The sequence below is a fragment of the Somniosus microcephalus genome, chromosome 1, assembly GCF_052327205.1.
Source record: "Somniosus microcephalus isolate GS21.2 chromosome 1, FLI_Smic_1.0, whole genome shotgun sequence".
NCBI lineage: Eukaryota > Metazoa > Chordata > Chondrichthyes > Squaliformes > Somniosidae > Somniosus > Somniosus microcephalus.
The window spans coordinates 248,330,725-248,348,815 of record NC_140987.1 but is presented as its reverse complement, the minus strand read 5'-3'; the positions used below and the strand labels follow the sequence as shown (position 1 = coordinate 248,348,815).

At 47.1% G+C, this 18,091-nt stretch overlaps 1 protein-coding gene across 6 annotated transcripts in view; it reads right to left on the bottom strand.

The window, feature by feature from the left end:
- Nucleotides 1–16,346, bottom strand: part of ccdc171 (coiled-coil domain containing 171) — a 311,057-nt gene extending 294,711 nt beyond the window's left edge. For 2 of the 6 annotated variants that reach the window (XR_015078843.1, XM_085991699.1), the window contains exons 1-4: nt 16,211–16,345; nt 13,862–14,054; nt 6,633–6,774; nt 1,887–2,061 (exon numbers count right to left, since the gene is read on the bottom strand). Coding sequence is in view for 5 of the 6 variants with exons in the window: in XM_085991699.1 (XP_085847825.1) it covers nt 1,887–2,061; nt 6,633–6,774; nt 13,862–14,025 (481 nt within the window). In the remaining variant the exon portion in view is untranslated. Of the gene's footprint in view, nt 1–1,886; nt 2,062–6,632; nt 6,775–13,861; nt 14,055–14,333; nt 14,565–16,210 lie in introns of those variants that run through there. The other 4 variants (XM_085991681.1, XM_085991690.1, XM_085991719.1 and 1 more) reach the window with 3 other exon arrangements.
- Between the last annotated feature and the right edge of the window lie 1,745 nt (nt 16,347–18,091).

Below are 18,091 nucleotides of genomic sequence, written 5' to 3'. Positions count from 1 at the left end.
CCCATTCCCACTCAGACCTCACAGCCCTCGGCCTCTTGCATTGTTCCACGGAAGCTCAGCATAAGCGCGAGGAACAGTACCTCATCTTTCGATTAGGCCCTCTGGACTCAACATAAGAGTTCAACAATTTCAGATCATAACCTCGGCCCCTATCACACATATATATTTTCTTCTTTTTTATTATCCACACTTTGTTTTTTCTTCCCTCCCTTCAGCTGTCCTTCATTCCACCAGCGCAATTCACACCCCAGCTAGAGCCATCCTTTGTTCCTTAACCTGTCCCATTTCCACCTCCCCTTGCCTTGAATATCTCAATGTCTCTCAATCTCTTCCGCTTTCTATCCTATCACTGACCTTCCCTTTTGTTCTTTCATCCCCTCCCCCTTTTCCCAGCCCCCAAACTTGCTTTCCATTTCCTGCTTTTTTTTTTCCAGTTCTGATGAAGGGTCATCGACCTGAAATGTTAACTCTGTTTCTCCCTCCACCGATGCTGCCTGGCCTGCTGAGTTTTTCCAGTGTTGCCTGGTGTTATTTCAAATTCTTAAGTGTTCAAATGATGGTTGTAAATTGTTCAAGTTTCATGATCAACCTGGAAATTCATGTCCCTCAAAGACTTAATAATTACTAGACAGTTTCTAGTGTTCACACTGCCCACATCACTGTGTTTCACCCATCACTGTAATACAGCAAAATTCATTTATATTCCTTACTGATACTAAAAAGGGTATAGGCCTCACAGGAAATGTTTCTCTCATGCACACAATGTTTCCACAGCAGCTGGGAACATTTTTTTTTTATTAAAATGGACAAAATTCACACTGCACAAAATTAAAATTAGTTTTCCAGGCCCTTAACCTTTGATTTGCCGTCAATACGCTGTTAAAACCCCAGTTACACCTAATCCTTTTGAGTCTAGCCTTTAGTGGGGAATTTAACAGCATACTCACTGCAGAAGAGCCAAAGTTTGTCAGTTTCCCCGATTTGGTCCATTACATAGATTGCCAGTTCTGTTGGGGGGTGGGGGTGGAGGGCTGCGTACAGCGCAGCCGGAGTCGGATCTGTCAATGACAGAGCGCAAATTCAGGATTTCTGCATGTGCCTGCACATGTGCCAAATCCCAAAGTTGCGGTCAGAACACTTAAGAATTTGAAGTTAGTTCCTTGTATCATTTTCTTCTAATGCTTGTACCATTTTCTTCAAAGGCAGAATGATAATGAACGCTACCAGTTCACAGTCATCCCGACTGCAAATTCAAAGCCAATATTATGCTGCTAAGGTGAAGTTGCATTCCTCTAACACCTCAGTAAGCTCAAAGTTTAATTGCTCTGTGTGTGCAGGTCAGAACCCCACCTTTCTTTCTCTTGTTTTTATTAAGTAGGTTTGGTAAAGTCACGTAGATATTCTAGGTCCTGTATAAAGTGACCGCCTTTGTTTCGTTATACTTTGTAGCCTTTGAAATATGATGTGGTGGACAGGAAATGCGATAATATAATTTTTTTAAATATGTGCATGTTATTTTTAACTGTACACACCAATCTGAGTTGAGAAGGAAAATGGCAGCCAAAAATCAAAAGAAATTGTTTGAGTGATTTGATTGATCAAATTTTGTGTGCTTGCTGATTCATGAATGGCAGATTTGGGAAGAAATTAGGTGTTTCATTGCTCAGTGTTCTGGTTACTCATTCTTCATGATTTTTGCTCCATTCACATTTAGATTACATTCAATCATATAGATTGTAATGTACAGTAATTTGAAAATTTGGTATGTAACTGAAATTTTATGTAATGTACAAAGTTATAGTTTTACAATATGCAATACAAATTAATTCACAAAAATGACTACCAGTTTCTGATACAATTTCTGGAAACATTAGATTTTCTTGTACCTTTCAATTGCGCATGTATTTTGTGAATAGTGTCTATTCTGTCTTCTGAAGTGCATCGCACAACACTGGCTTCCTTCTTGGCCACAGCTAGTTCATACTCCAGGGTCTGTCGTAGTGCCTCTCCTTTCTCCAGTTGTGCTCGCAGCCTAGCACCATGGCTTTCAAATGTTGAACGCTGTGGAAATAAAATGGGATTAACACGTTAAATGCACTTACAATAAATATAAAATGCAATTTCTCCCACAGCATTGCATTTGATAATACTGAACCTCAGTGTTGAAGGGCATGTTCTTGCCTGGGGAAGTGGCTGGTCAACAATGGAACAGCATGGAGAGTATCCACTAAAACTTGCTTCCATAGCAGGATCGAAGTGTAATCAATTAAATTTAAACATTTGCTACTGTGCCATAAGAAAAAAATCTATATCCTTTCCCACGCTACCTTTTTACATTTCATATGCAATACATGTTGATAGAAAAATACGTTTGCACATTTTCTCCAACTTAATCCCCAGGAGGTCTACAGACTAAACATTGTAGATATTAAATCATCAAAACACACAAAACAGAAAATTAAATGAAAAGGGTAAGTTTCAAACTGGTCAATTAATTATCTTTACAGAATGCACATAAACAGCCAGCCTACAACCCAAAATATTAAGACTATACAATTAAAAATAAAGAACAGGGCATCAAACACCAGGCATATCAACTGGATTCTGAAAAAAAATTGTTTCTTCAAAAGGAGAAATATTTTGTTCAATGAACTCCCTTTCAGAGAAGTGTTTTCTTAGATATTGCAACTTTAAAAGAAATTCAACTTCAATCGTCACTCAGCTGACTCCCAAGCAAGGTTCCCCAGTGACATCAATGACAGCCGTATGTACCCCAGAGCAGCTCCACTACAAACAGCAAGAGGCACAGCCTCAAGATAGCCATACAATCTCAAATAACCACACTACTGGCTGTGCAACTGAGATCTCCAGTGTGCTACATGACAATCTCCATGACAGCATCAAGTCTGACTTTTAAGAAAATATCCGATAAGGTTTGTTGTGCGACAAAGGGAATAGAGAGGCCACGTGAGATGGCAAGGTAGAGGGGTGACCACAAATATGGGTGGGAGAATTTATATGGAGGGAGAGGTTAAGAGAGTACAGGAGGGCTTTGAACTCAAAGGAGAGAGGGCAAGGTGAGTTGAGATGGAGATTGAAACCCCCAAAGATAAGATGGCTGAAGACAGAAAGCAGTGAAAATATTTCGGTAAAAAACTTAGCATGGTACTTGGGCGGGTTGTAGAGAATGAGGATTTGGAAGGAGTGTAGCCTTCATATGAAACGGGGTTCGAAGATGAGAATAATTGGACCAGGGCATGCAGATATAATTCAGTCCCTATCTTAGACATTCTGTCCTTATTCTTATAAAATACTTTTGACAACACATGCAGCAATTTGGGAAGCAAAGTAGAGTTGGTGGCAGCAAAGGAGTTTCGCTGCAGTGGAGACAATACTAAGACACGACAGCAACTCACAGGTAGAAGTCTGTACTTGTCTGGTGAGTTTATATAGGCAGCTTCTATTACAAATTCCTATACATATAGGAATATATATTATGGTTCTGTCTTCACAAAGGAGGAAACAAATAACCTCCCAGAGATGTCAGGGAACATAGGGTCTGATGAGAGGGAGGAACTGAAAGAAACCAGTACAGGTAGACTATCCTTTATCCGAAAACCTCGGGACCAGCTGTGTTTCGGTTTTTGGAAAATTTCGGATTTCGGAAGGTATTTTATAAGACTGGGAAATTTGTCGGGGGTGGGTCGGCCGTCGGGGGTGGGGGTCGTCGGGGTCAGCGGTGGGGGTCGGCGGGAGTCGGGGTCGGCGGGGGGTCGTCGGCAGGGGTCGGGGTCGTGCGCACGACTTACGCTGACCCTCTGCTCAGCGTAAGTCGTGCGCCACTCTGGTCATGTCGTGCGCACGACTTACGCTGAACGAAAAAACCTTCGTTTTTTTTTTGTTTTTTTTTTTATATATAGAGGGTTTCGGTTTTCGGAAGTTCGGATAAAAGGTAGTCTACCTGTATTTGTAGGGAAATGGTGTTAGGGAAATTGAAGGCCGATAAATCCCCAGGGCCTGATCATCTACATCCTAGGGTACTTAAGGAAGTGGCCCTAGAAATAGTAGATGCATTGCTGATCATCTTCCAACATTCGATGGAATCTGGAACAGTACCCATGGATTGGAGGGTAGCTAATGTTACCCCACTATTCAAAAAAGGTGGTAGAGAGAAAACGGGGAATTATAGACCTGACATCGGTAGTGGGGAAAATGCTAGTCAATTATAAAAGATGTAATAGCAGAGCACTTGGAAAACAGTGACAGGATCGGACAAAGTCAACATGGATTTACAAAAGGCAAATCGTGCTTGACTAATCTACTGGAATTTTGTGAGGATGTAACTGGTAAAATAGACAAGGGAGAACCAGTGGATGTGGTGTATTTGGACTTTCAAAAGGCTTTCGATAAGGTCCCGCATAAGAGATTAGCGTGTAAAGTTAAGGCACATGGGATTGGGGGCAAGGTATTGACTTGGATAGAGAACTGGTTGGCAGACAGAAAGCAAAGAGTTGGAATAAACGGGTCTTTTTCCGAGTGGCAGGCAGTGACTAGTGGGGTACTGCAGGGATCGGTCCTTGGACCCCAGCTATTCACAATATATATTAATGATCTAGACGAGGGAACTAGATGTAATACCTCCAAGTTTGCAGAAGACACAAAGCTGGGTGGGTGTGTGTGCTGTGAGGAGGATGCCGAGAAACTCCAGGATGATTTGGACAGGTTGGGTGATTGGGCAGAAGCATGGCAGATGCAATATAACGTGGATAAATGCGAGGTTATCCACTTTGGTGGCAAAAACAGGAAGGCAGATTATCTGAATGGCAATAGATTGGGAGAAGGGGAAGTGCAACGAGACCTGGGTGTCCTTGTGCACCAGTCGCTGAAGGTAAGCATGCAGGTGCAGCAGGCAGTTAAGGCGGCAAATGGTATGTTGGCCTTTGTAGCAAGAGGGTTGGAGTACAGGAACAAGGATGTCTTGCTGCAGTTGTACAGGGCCTTGGTGAGACCACACCTCGAGTATAGTGTGCAGTTTTGGTCGCCTTATCTGAGGAAGGATGTTATTGCCATGGAGGGAGTTCAGCGAAGATTCACCAGGCTGATACCTGGGATGGCAGGAATGACGTACAAGGAGAGATTGGGTCGATTGGGCTTACACTCGCTGGAGTTTAGAAGAATGAGGGGATCTCATTGAAACTTATAAAATTCTGACAGGACTGGACAGACTAGATGCAGGAAGGATGTTCCCGATGGTCGGGGAGTCCAGAACCAGGGGTCACTGTCTAAGGATAAGGGGTAAGCCATTTAGGACAGAAATGAGGAGGAATTTCTTCACCCAGGGTGTGGTGAACCTGTGGAATTCTCTACCACAGAAGGCAGTAGAGGCCAATTCATTAAATATATTCAAGAAGGAGTTGGATATATTTCTTAAGGCTAAAGGGATCAAGGGATATGGGGAGAAAGCAGGGACAGGGTACTGAATTTGGATGATCAGCCATGATCTCGTTGAATGGCGGAGCAGGCTCGAGTGGCCGAATGGCCTGCTCCTATCTATGTTTCTAATGTTATGTTTCTATGTCCACACTGATAATGGAAAAAGTTAACACAAGTGGTATGTGCAAATGTAAGATTAAGATCTTATATATAGAGTATAGACAGACATCACATCTTCAGTGCTACTGCACAGAGGTGAGGCAATTGGTATTTGCATGAGTTTTGTCTTGTAAGTGTGATTAAGTAACTGACATTGGAATACCATTAGCAGAAGGGCATAAAAGAGGACAGTAAATGTTCAACATTCAGTACATCACAATCTATGTAATGTAGATAAAACTTACAAGTCAATTACAATGATAACTTTAAAGTTATCAGTTATTAATTTTCATGTGAGCATCATCACACAAAAGCATGGATTACACGGAGAGCTACTACAGAACAAAAATGTACCAATTGAACACTTCGATCCATCCCGATCGCCACCTTCTATAATTCCAAGCGGTTTAAAATTTCACAGGCCGCCTAAGCCCCGTTTACTAATCATTCTTATCTCTGGTGACCCACACTGGCTTCCAATGGATCTTGAAATCCTCATCTACAAATTGAGCAGCAACTATGCAACCTTACATCCTCTCCCGCTCCTCCAATCCGGACTCTGACATCCAGTGCACGCTTCATTCCCACTCCACTTTCAGCCACCTCAGTTCTACTCTTTACAACTTCTCCAGCTCCATCGCCCTCACCACCTTTAAAAACCTTCCCAAGACATATTTCTTTAACTAAGCCTTCAATTATCTCATCTAATCCTCCCGCAAGGGTTCGGCACTCACCCCTTCCCTCTTCCAAAACATCTTAGGATTTTTTTCTTTGTTAAACATACTATATAAATGCAAAATGTCATTGTTAATCAATACCATGAGGCAATCCCAAGAGGATGACTGATCTTCAAAAGTAGAACACCTAGAAAGGTCACCCACTCAGGCACCAATATAACAGGGAGATCAACAATGAGAAATATGCAGAAAAATTACAAAAAATTACCAATTTGCTCAATTCAGATCACTGTCTGCATGGTGCAATAAAGGCACTAATTTCATACAAACTAGACAAACCTATAAATAATTCTACAAGCCTACCTCTTCATTAAAGTTGCTGGTTAGTTCCAATTTTTCCTTTTCCACTTTGTTCAGCTTCCACCTGAGATCTGTAGAACTGCAGTCGCCATCCCCAGGTTGCAACTGTTCCATTTGATTCTGGAGCTGAATGGTACTCTGCAATCTGAGTAAAGAAATTTAACAAATACATTTATATAGCATATTTCACGACCTTAGGACGTCCGAAAGCGCTTCATAGCTAATGAAGTACTTTTGAAGATGTAACATAGGGAAACAGAGCATCCAGTTTGTGCACAGGAACAGCAATGAGATAAATGAGCAGATCATGTTTGTGGTAGGGTTGGTTGAGGGATAAATGTTGGCCAGGACACGGGGAGGGGAGAAACGACCTCCCTTGCTCCTCTTCAAATAGCAATGTAACATCTTTTACATCCACCCAGTGGGCAGGCGAGCTTTGGTTTAAAAGGCAATAAAAATTATTCAGCACAAATTAGAAAAAACAAACTTTAAACACTTTGATTCAAACTAATCCACAATCATTACTTAAAGGATATTTTCATTCCTGGAGTATTCTTCCAGTCATATTAAAAACAGTACTGAAAATACAGAATGATGTCAAATATGGTGTGGATTATTAATCATTTATCCCTTATTTGTCATATATGTATGATTAATTGTTTGACGTGTGTCTTGTTTTGCACACTTGTACAAAAATAATAAATTGCAGGACAACGGAGTATTACAGTTTAAACTCTTTTAATGAAGCATCAGGTCTGTGAACTTTCATATAGCACCGTGTGGACAAGATGGAGTCAGGACCCCCTGGGTCTTCCAAACAATAGCAGTCCTTACAGATGCCTGCAGGCCAATGACAACTCAGCATGTGATTACATGTGAATATAATAGGTATTCCTTACAGATGCCTGCGGGCCAATGATAAATCAATATGCAAATGTTACATCCCCTTTCTTTTAAAAGAAAAATGTTATGCATTACTTTTGAACCTGTCTTCTACATAATGTTCTCAGTAGCATCAACATAAGTAAACTCAACATTTAACTAGCACTGAAAACATCTCAACGTTTCAATAACGATGTACAGTTTTTTTAGGGCAACGATCCGCCTACACCCTTTGGCAGTTCACAAGTCAAGGATAACTCTAGGCTTGACCTCTCGTCCCGACCTTGTGTGGTGTTGTTCCTTGGTGTTCAGGAGGTGCCTGCGATTGCGGCGGTACACCTGTCCTTCTGGGGTGCGGACGTGATACGATCGCTCAGTGTCAACTGGCTGGATGACGACTGCAGGCTTCCAGTAGCCATGCTCCTGGACTCTGACGGATTCTCCATTGCGCAGCGGCGGCAGTAGTCTAGCTGACCTGTCATAGTATCTCTTTTGGTGTTGCTGTCTCTGTACACGTTTTGCATGCACTTGCTTGCAGCTGACGTTGTTCCATGTGAACAGATCCATTGCCGCGACCTGCCAGGGCCTGTCTGGGATACGGTGAGGTATCATGGGCTCTGACATTTGATGAGTGGCGTTTTAAACAAATGGAACATTTTCCGACAACGTCCTCAATGTGTTTGCACATTCCGGGCCAAAACAATGTCACGTGCTCTTTGTTTGCATTTTTCCATGCCCATATGTCCAGCATGAATTTTTGTCAACATCGCTTCTGAGACTAGTAAGAATTATGATTTTCTCCCCTTTGAAGACAATTTTGTTGATTTGTGACAGTTCGTCTGTGGTTCCAGAATTCAGATATGCTCTGAGGGCATTTCCTCCTTTCCTCAGGCCATCCTTCATGTATGACTTTGCTCAGCAGTGTGAGTTGTGCATCTTTCTCTGTTCCTGCTCGGATCTCCTTCAGTTTTGAGTCACTCACAGGTAAGCTGTTGTACACCATGTGCACCTGCACATCCATGCCTTCACTGAGGCTGCTGTCCTGGTAGCTAAGAGACTTTCTGGAGAGCGTGTCTTTGCCAGGAATGTCTTTGCCTGGACGGTGAATGATTGTGAAGTCATACTTCTGTAGCTGAAGGATCATTCTCTGTAGCCTTGGTGGGGCTGCGGCTAGTGGTTTCCTCATGATTGACTCGAGGGGCTTGTGGTCGGATTCCACAATGACTTGTCGGCCATAGACGTACTGGTGGAAACGCTTACATCCAAACAGGATTGCATATAGCTCTCTCGATTTGAGCATAGTTGATTTCATTGTCTGAGAGAGATCGGGAAGCGTAGCCGATGGGCTTTCCTTCTTGCAGTAATACCTAGTCCGTACTTGCGTCCACTTGTAGTCAGAGCTCTTTGTTGGGGTCGAAGTAGGCAAGAACTGGTCCTGGTTCTCTCGTGATTAGGTCTTTCATTTTCTGAAATGCTATGTCATGTTGTGTCCCACAGGAACTCATTGGATTGTTTGAGCAACTGACGCATGGGTGCGTTGATTTCGGAGAAGCTCGGGGCAAACTTGGCTAAGTAGTTAACCATGCCTAGTACTGTCTCTAGCTCTGCGGGGTTCTTCGGCGGCTCCATCTTCTTGATGGCGGAGATTTTCTCTGGATCCGGCTTAATGCCATCTGTTGAGGCGATGCCCAAAATAACTGATCTCGGTGGATCCGATTATGCTTTTCTCTGGGTTGAGCCGGATACCTTTCTCCCATGATCTTTGTAGCATCGCACGGAGGTTCCTGTCATGTTCCTCTCTATTCCTGCCATAGATGAAGATGTCGTCTACGATTGCAACTACTCCGTCGAGGCCTTCATAGGTTTCGTCGATCTTCCGCTGGAATTCATCCTGAGCTAAGACCAAATGATAAACGCAGAAATCGGTAGCGTCCAAATGGTGTGTTGAACGTTGTTACCTTAGATGACTCTTCCGTGAGCCTGATATTCCAGTATCCTGATCGTGCGTCCATTACACTGAAGTAACGTGCTCCCACTAGCTTGGGTGTGATGTCATCTAGCGTTGGTAGAGGGTAGTGAGGGCGTTTGATAGCCTTGTTCAAATCTCTGGGGTCGAGACAGACTCTGAGCTTGCCTGTACGTGGTTTCTCAACCACTACTAATGCGTTGACCCACTCTGTCGGTTCTGTTTCCCGGACGATTTCCATGCTCTGCAGCTCCTCCTTCATGCGACTACGTAGAGCAAGGGGTATCCTTCTCGGTGGGCAAACCACAGGGGTTGCTGCTGGGTCAAGGTGAATAGTGCATTCACCTGGGAATAGTCCGATTCCTTTGAAAACATCAGCAAACTCCTCCATGACTGTCTGCTTCTCAACTGGTGCTGTCAATGATAGCACTAGCTTGACGAGGGTCCATGTCTAAACATGCCTTTAGACCTAGCACTGGAGGTGCTTGAGTGTCAACAATGTAAAAATCCAACATCATGTCGCTTTCTTTGTACTTGCAACTCATCATGCATGTGCCTTTTACAATGAGCTGCTCACCCCCATAGCTGGTCAGTCTGCGTGAGGTGGGCTGTAGCTCACACTCATCCTTCAAGCTGTGATACTCACTCAGAGGAATTACATAAGAAATAGGAGCAGGAGCAGGCCAATCGGCCCCTCGAGCCTGCTCCGCCATTCAATAAGATCATGGCTAATCTGATCCTAACCGCCAATCTACTATCACAGAACCATCTCCTGAATCTAACAGAATTAGACACACGAAATAGGAGCAGGATCAGGCTACACGGCCCCTGGGCCCGCTCCGCTACCCACAGGGCCATGACCGATCCGAACCTAGACTCATGTCCAAATTCCTGCCAGCTCCCCGTAACCCTTAATTCCCTTTACTTCTAGGAAACTGTCTATTTCTGTTTTAAATTTATGTAATGATGTAGCTTCTACAGCTTTTTGGGGCAGCATATTCCATGGACCTACCACCCTCTGAGTGAAGTAGTTCCTCATCTCAGTTTTGAAAGAGCAGCCCCTTATCCTAGTTCTAGTTTCACCCATCATCGGGAACATCCTCCCCGCATCCACCCGATCCAACCCCTTCACAATCTTATATGTTTCAATAAGATCGCCTCTCATTCTTCTGAACTCCAATGAGTAGAGTCCCAATCTACTCAACCTCTCCTCATATGTCCATCCCCTCATCCCCGGGATTAACCGAGTGAACCTTCTTTGTACTGACTCGAGAGCAAGTATGTCCTTTCTTAAGTATGGACACCAAAACTGTACGCAGTATTCCAGGTGCGGTCTCACCAATACCTTTTACAACTGAAGCAATACCTCCCTATTTTTATATTCTATCCCCCTAGCAATGAAAGCCAACATTCCATTGGCCTTCTTAATCACTTGCTGCACCTGCATACTAACCTTTTGAGTTTCGTGCACCAGGACCCCCAGATCCCTTTGTACTTCAGTACTTTCCAGTTTCTTGCCATTACGATAATAACTTGCTCTACGATTTTTCCTGCCAAAGTGCATAACCTCACTTTCCAGTTGATGGGCCTTCAATAACCACAAAACTAGAAGTTATAGACTTAAACAAGTTGGCTTTTAATCACTAAGATCAGAGCTAACATCTCAACACGCCGACTGGTTCACAGGAATGAGTCATACAGATCCTGGGATCTTTATGTAAGAGAAGTCGGGGCGGAGCCAAGAGCCAAGACCTGGAACCTCCCAGGTTAGTCGGGAAAGAGGAAGTGAAACTATACACAGTGGGGGAGGGTAATATACATGAGTGCAAAACGAATACAGGATCAAGACAAACAGATTTCATTACACCAGTATTGTATTCCATCTGCCAAATCTCTGCCCACTTACTTAGCCTGTCTATGACCCCTTGCAGGTTTTTTATGTCCTCCTCACTCACTACTTTCCCTCCCATCTTAGTATCATCTGCAAACTTTGATATGTTACACTCGGTCCCCTCCTCCAAATCGTTAATATAGATTGTAAAGAGTTGGGGACCCAGCACTGACCCCTGCGGAACACCACTAGTTACTGATTGCCAGTCTGAGAATGAACCATTTATCCCAACTCTCTGCCTTCTGTTAGATAGCCAATCCTCTATCCATGCCAGAATATTACCCCCAATCCCGTGATTTTTTATCTTAAGCAATAATCTTTTGTGTGGCACCTTGTCAAATGCCTTTTGGAAGTCTAAATACACTACGTCCACTGGTTCCCCTTTATCCACCCTATATGTTACTTCCTCAAAGAACTCCAGCAAATTTGTCAAACATGACTTCCCCTTCATAAAACCATGCTGACTTTGTCCTATTAAATTATGATTATCCAAATGCCCTGTTACTGTCTCCTTAATAATGGACTCCAAAATTTTACCTACCACAGATGTTAGGCTAACCGGTCTATAGTTTCCAGCCTTCTGTCTACTGCCCTTTTTAAATAAGGGTGTTACATTAGCAGTTTTCCAGTCTGCTGGGACCTTTGCCGAGTCCAGGGAGTTTTGGAAAATTACTAATGCATCCACAATCCCTACCGCCACTTCCCTCAAGACCCTAGGATGTAAGCCATCAGGTCCAGGTGATTTATCCGCCTTGAGTCCCATTATTTTACCGAGTACCACTTCCTTAGTGATTTTGATTGTGTTTAGCTCCTCCCCCCCTATAGCCCCCTGTTTGTCCAGTGTTGGGATATTCTTAGTGTCTTCTACTGTAAAGACTGATACAAAATATTCAGTGTTTTTGCCATCTCCATATTTCCCACCATTAATTTCCCAGTCTCATCCTCTAAGGGACCAACATTTACTTTAGCCACCCTTTTTCTTTTTATTATATAACTATTAAAAACTCTTACTATCTGTTTTTATATTTTTTGCTAATTTACTTTCATAATCTATCTTCCCTTTCTTAATCAATCTTTTTGTTATTTTTTGCTGTCTTTTAAAGTTTTCCCAATCCTCTATCCTCCCACTAGATTTGGCTACCTTATATGCCCTTGTTTTTAGTCAAATACCATCCTTAATTAACCTGAGATCCAGTGTCTAGTTTAAACTTAAGCTCTTTGCCCGGTTTTCCTATTTCAATATCGGCATAGGCTTGCTCAGTCTCTGAAATGTTTTTTTTCTGTGACACAGAATCAATAAACAGTTCCTCTGCATTTGGCTCTCTATCTGGCATTTGGCTGTCACTCACTGTGTGTACTGTTTTTCCAAAAACAGTCTTGCAAACTTTAGCAAAGTGGTTCCATTTACCACATTGCCTTCCTTTGGCAGGGCAGTACTCCTTTTGTCCATGCCAGTTGTTTCCACAATATCCACAGTTTTTGAAGCGTTTTATGTCGGTGTCGCCCATTTTTAGAACTCTTGCTGTTCTTTCTGTTCTGAAACACGCTCTCTGGGTGGTGTTCTTTGGTGCGTGTCTATTAACTGCGTGCACTGTCTGTTCACTTGAGCTGCTCATGGCGCCGGTTATGGTTTTCAACTGTGCATGGGCTATCTCGTGCGATCTAGCTATGTCCATAGCTTTGTCCAGAGTTAGCCCGGACCCAACATTCAAAAGTTTCTCTCACTTTAGCTGAATGTATTCCAAACACGATGCGGTCTCTGACCATCTCATCTTTATCTGCATATGCACAGTCTTTTACCAGCAGTTTTAACTCAGTCACGAACTGTTCAAACGACTCACTAGCTCCTTGTACTTTCTCCTGAAACTTGTACCTAGCAAATATCGTATGTGTCTTGGGCATCACACATGCTTCAAAACGGTCAAAATAACTTTTCAGTACCTTTGCTTCATCCGCGGTGAGAGACCATGTGTTAAAAATGTCTCTCCCTTTTTCTTCGATCCACAGGAGTAGGTAGCTGCATTTTTCTTCCTCCCCTTTGCTTTTCAACGGACCCGAGAACATTAACTCCACGTGTTGCTTGAACTTGCACCATTCTCTAAGTTCAAAGATTCCCAATTCATTCGAGGTAAGGGAGCTCCAACGATGTCCATTTCAAATCCCTGTTCTGACACCATGTCTTGTTTTGCACACTTTGTACAAAAATAATAAATTGCAGGACAATGGAGTATTACAGTTTAAACTCTTTTAATGAAGCATCAGGTCTGTGAACTTTCATATAGCACCGTGTGGACAAGATGGAGTCAGGACCCCCTGGGTCTTCCAAACAATAGCAGTCCTTACAGATGCCTGCAGGCCAATGACAACTCAGCATGTGATTACATGTGAATATCATAGGTATTCCTTACAGATGCCTGCGGGCCAATGATAAATCAATATGCAAATGTTACAACGTGCAATGTCTATTTCCATGGGTTACAACAGCTACATTACCTCTCAATGTCATTAGCAGTAGGATTTTGCTTTTGCCGAGAAGACAATCTTGGGATGATTATATTCCTTGGTCCTCTGCTAGTTCTAAGTTGACCAATCTGGGAGTGGTCACCAGTCCCGTCCAGGGAACGTCGCATAGGGTCTTGCAAATCTGCAGCGGACATAACTTTTTTGTCCCTACATATTTTAAAATCTTTTAAGTAAACAGAAATAAAAGTTTTCAGGATTTAAAAGTAAATACTAGTACAATATTCAATAATATGGAGAAATCAGTCGCAAGGGAAAATGCCTTGATCTCCACGCGGTCTAAAACGGCTGTATAGAGGAATCCATGGGAAAGTGACTTAAGAGACATGACTGCACTTACAAAGTTAAATTCTCCTTTAAATAAAATTATTTGATTTAGAGTTCAATTATGGAGTCTATTCTAGGTCAGCGTATGTTAAGGAAACAGAACCTTGGACCTACTTGCTGCTTACGCCTTCGCGCCCACTCATGAATTCACCCCGACAATGCGACCACTTCGTGCTGGAGAACACGGAAAGGGTCGTATTGGTAAGCGAGGGCATTAGGCTCTCACTGTGGTGGTTCGAGAAGCAAAACAATCTCAAGAAGCAGGTTAATTGAAGCGCTAAATACTTTTGTGTTATTATAAGTGGGGGTGGGGAAATCACAGGGCAGCAGTCGGTGTTGCGTTTCACAGTTGAGCAGTGTGAACAAACACCGCTGCAAAGGGAAGGAGTCCCCTTGCAACCCCTGGCAGGTACAGCACTGGACGCTAAGATATCCTGCAATAAAGTGAAACGAGTCATACTCACAGGGGCCAGAGGACAGGAAGGGGGGGGAGCAGGGAGTCAAAGGACAGGAGAGGAGGGGGGCGGCGCGCAAGGGTACCCGGGGAGAGAGGAGGGGGGGGGCGGCGCGCACGGGTACCCGGGGAGAGAGGAGGGGGGCGGCGCGCACGGGTACCCGGGGAGAGAGGAGGGGGGCGGCGCGCACGGGTACCCGGGGAGAGAGGAGGGGGGCGGCTCGCACGGGTACCCGGGGAGAGAGGAGGGGGGCGGCGCGCACGGGTACCCGGGGAGAGAGGAGGGGGGCGGCGCGCACGGGTACCCGGGGAGAGAGGAGGGGGGCGGCGCGCACGGGTACCCGGGGAGAGAGGAGGGGGGCGGCGCGCACGGGTACCCGGGGAGAGGAGGGGGGCGGCGCGCACGGGTACCCGGGGAGAGGAGGGGGGGCGGCGCGCACGGGTACCCGGGGAGAGGGGAGGGGGGCGGCGCGCACGGGTACCCGGGGAGAGGGGAGGGGGGCGGCGCGCACGGGTACCCGGGGAGAGGGGAGGGGGGCGGCGCGCACGGGTACCCGGGGAGAGGGGAGGGGGGCGGCGCGCACGGGTACCCGGGGAGAGGGGAGGGGGGCGGCGCGCACGGGTACCCGGGGAGAGGGGAGGGGGGCGGCGCGCACGGGTACCCGGGGAGAGGGGAGGGGGGCGGCGCGCACGGGTACCCGGGGAGAGGGGAGGGGGGCGGCGCGCACGGGTACCCGGGGAGAGGGGAGGGGGGCGGCGCGCACGGGTACCCGGGGAGAGGGGAGGGGGGCGGCGCGCACGGGTACCCGGGGAGAGGGGAGGGGGGGCGGCGCGCACGGGTACCCGGGGAGAGGGGCGGCGCGCACGGGTACCCGGGGAGAGGGGCGGCGCGCACGGGTACCCGGGGAGAGGGGCGGCGCGCACGGGTACCCGGGGAGAGGGGCGGCGCGCACGGGTACCCGGGGAGAGGGGAGGCGCGCACGGGTACCCGGGGAGAGGGGAGGGGGGCGGCGCGCACGGGTACCCGGGGAGAGAGGAGGGGGGCGGCGCGCACGGGTACCCGGGGAGAGAGGAGGGGGCGACGCGCACGGTTACCCGGGAGAGGGGAGGGGAGCGGCGCACACGGGTACCCGGGAGAGGGGTGGGGGGCGGCGTGCACGGGTACCCGGGGAGATGGGGGAGGGCGCACGGGTACCCAGGGAGAGAGATTGGGGGGGGGGGGGGCGCGCACGGGTACCCGGGGAGAGATGGGGGGCGGGGGGGCCGCACGGGTACCCGGGGAGAGATGGGGGGCGGGGGGGCCGCACGGGTACCCGGGGAGAGAGATTGGGGGGCGGGGGGGCCGCACGGGTTCCCGGGGAGAGAGATAGGTGGGGGGGGGGGGGCGGCCACTGGTGCCCGTGGACAACACTCTGTGCAACACTTGGGCACCGTCGCATAGCAACAACAACAACCACCCCACCCATTTCACATAAATAGTCGCGCAGCGAGAGACCACCGGCCGGTTAGTTCTATAAACCGCGGTGCCGCCGAGCTCCCACCTGCTGCCTCCCCCGCCGCTCCTGGCTTTAAATCTCCCAGCGCCACCTCTGACCAACTCAGCGCCTCCAGCGGGCCGCGCGGTCAGTTTAAAACTCAACTCCCCTCCTCCCCTCTTCTTCCGCCCCGCAGTTTCACTTCCGGTCATGGGGTGTGAAAAGCTCCGCTCCGGTTGGTGGAACGTGCCGTGTGATCCCGACGGGACGCACGGTCGGGGCGGCGGGGGGGGGGGGGAGGCCACGTGACAATCCGGCCTGCTGCGTCCGTGAGGAGGAGGGCGTGGCTGGTCGCCAGGTAACGGGGGGGCGGGGCATTGCGCGTTGCCAACTGTCAACCGCCAGCTGTTGCCCCGCGCGCGGTCAGCAGGGCGGCAAGAGAGGGCGGGGATTGCCCATACACCGCACGTTAACCCAACAAATTCTTCCAATCTTCCGTAACATCGCCCCTGACTCAGCTCATCCGCTGCTTAAACCCTCATCCATGCCTTACATCTACACTTGACTATTCCAACGCACTCCTAGTTGGCCGCCCACATTCTACCCTATGTAAACTTGAGGTCATCCAAAACTCAGCTGCCCCCCATGTCCTAACTTGCACCAAGTCCTGTTCGCTCATCACCCCTGTGCTGGCTGACTTACATTGGCTCTGGGTCATGCAACACCTCAATTTCAAAATTCTCATCCTTGTTTTCAAATCCCTCCATGGCCTCGCCCCTCCCTATCTCTGTAATCTCCTTCAGCTCCACAACCATCCCTGATTATAATTGCTCAACAATCTCGGTGGCTGTGCCTTCAGCTACCTGGGTCCTAAGCTCTGGAATTTCCTGCCTAAACCTCTCTGCTTCTCTACCTCTCTCCTTTAAGATGCTTCTTGAAACCTACCTCTTTGACCAAGCTATAGGTCACCTGTCCTAATATCTCCTTATGTCGCTCGATGTCAAATTTTATCTGATAATCGCTCCTGTGAAGCACCTTGGGATGTTTTACTACATTAAAGCCGCTATATAAATATAAGTTGTTGTTGTTGTTGCTTGAGTCAGCTGTGGCTCAATGTGGTCACACTCTCACCTCTGAGTCAGATGGTCGTGGATTTGAGTCTCACTCCAGAGACTTCAGCACACAAATCTAGGCTGACACTCCCAGGGCAGTACTGAGGGAGTGCTGCACTGTCAGAAGGGCAGTACTGAGGGAGTGCTGCACTGTCGGAGAGGCATTACTGAGGGAGCACTGCACTGTTGGACGAGCAGTACTGAGGGAGCGCTGCCCTGTTGGAGGGTCAGTACTGAGGGAATGCACTGTCGGAGGAGCAGTTCTGAGGGAGCGTTGCACTTGCACTGTTGGAGGGGTAGTACTGAGGGATTGCTGCACTGTCAGAGGGTCATTACTGAGGGAGTGCTGCACTGTTGGAGGAGCAGTACTTGTTTCACTGTCGGAAGGGCAGTACTGAGGGAGGGTTGCACTATTGGAGGGGCAGTACTGAGGGAGCACTGTACTATTAGAGGGACAGTATTGAGGGAGCACTGCACTGTTGGAGGGACAGTATTGAGGGAGCACTGCACTGTTGGAGGGGCAGTACTGAGGGAATGCTGCACTGTCGGAGAGGCAGTACTGAAGGAGCTCTCCACTGCACTGTCGGAGGGGCAGTACTGAGGGAGTGTTGCACTGTCAGAGGTGCTGTCTTTCAGATGAGATGTTAAAGTGAGGCCCCATGCTGCCCTCGCATGTGCACTTTCTGATTCAGCGGCGAGAGTGCTAGCACTGAGCCACAGCTGACACACTGAGAAAGAGAGAGAGAGTACATAATGCGGCAGAACCACATCTGTGCAAAACAGCTTGAGCAACATATGAATTGTATTCCTGTAGAACTGGGTTTAGACAATAGCA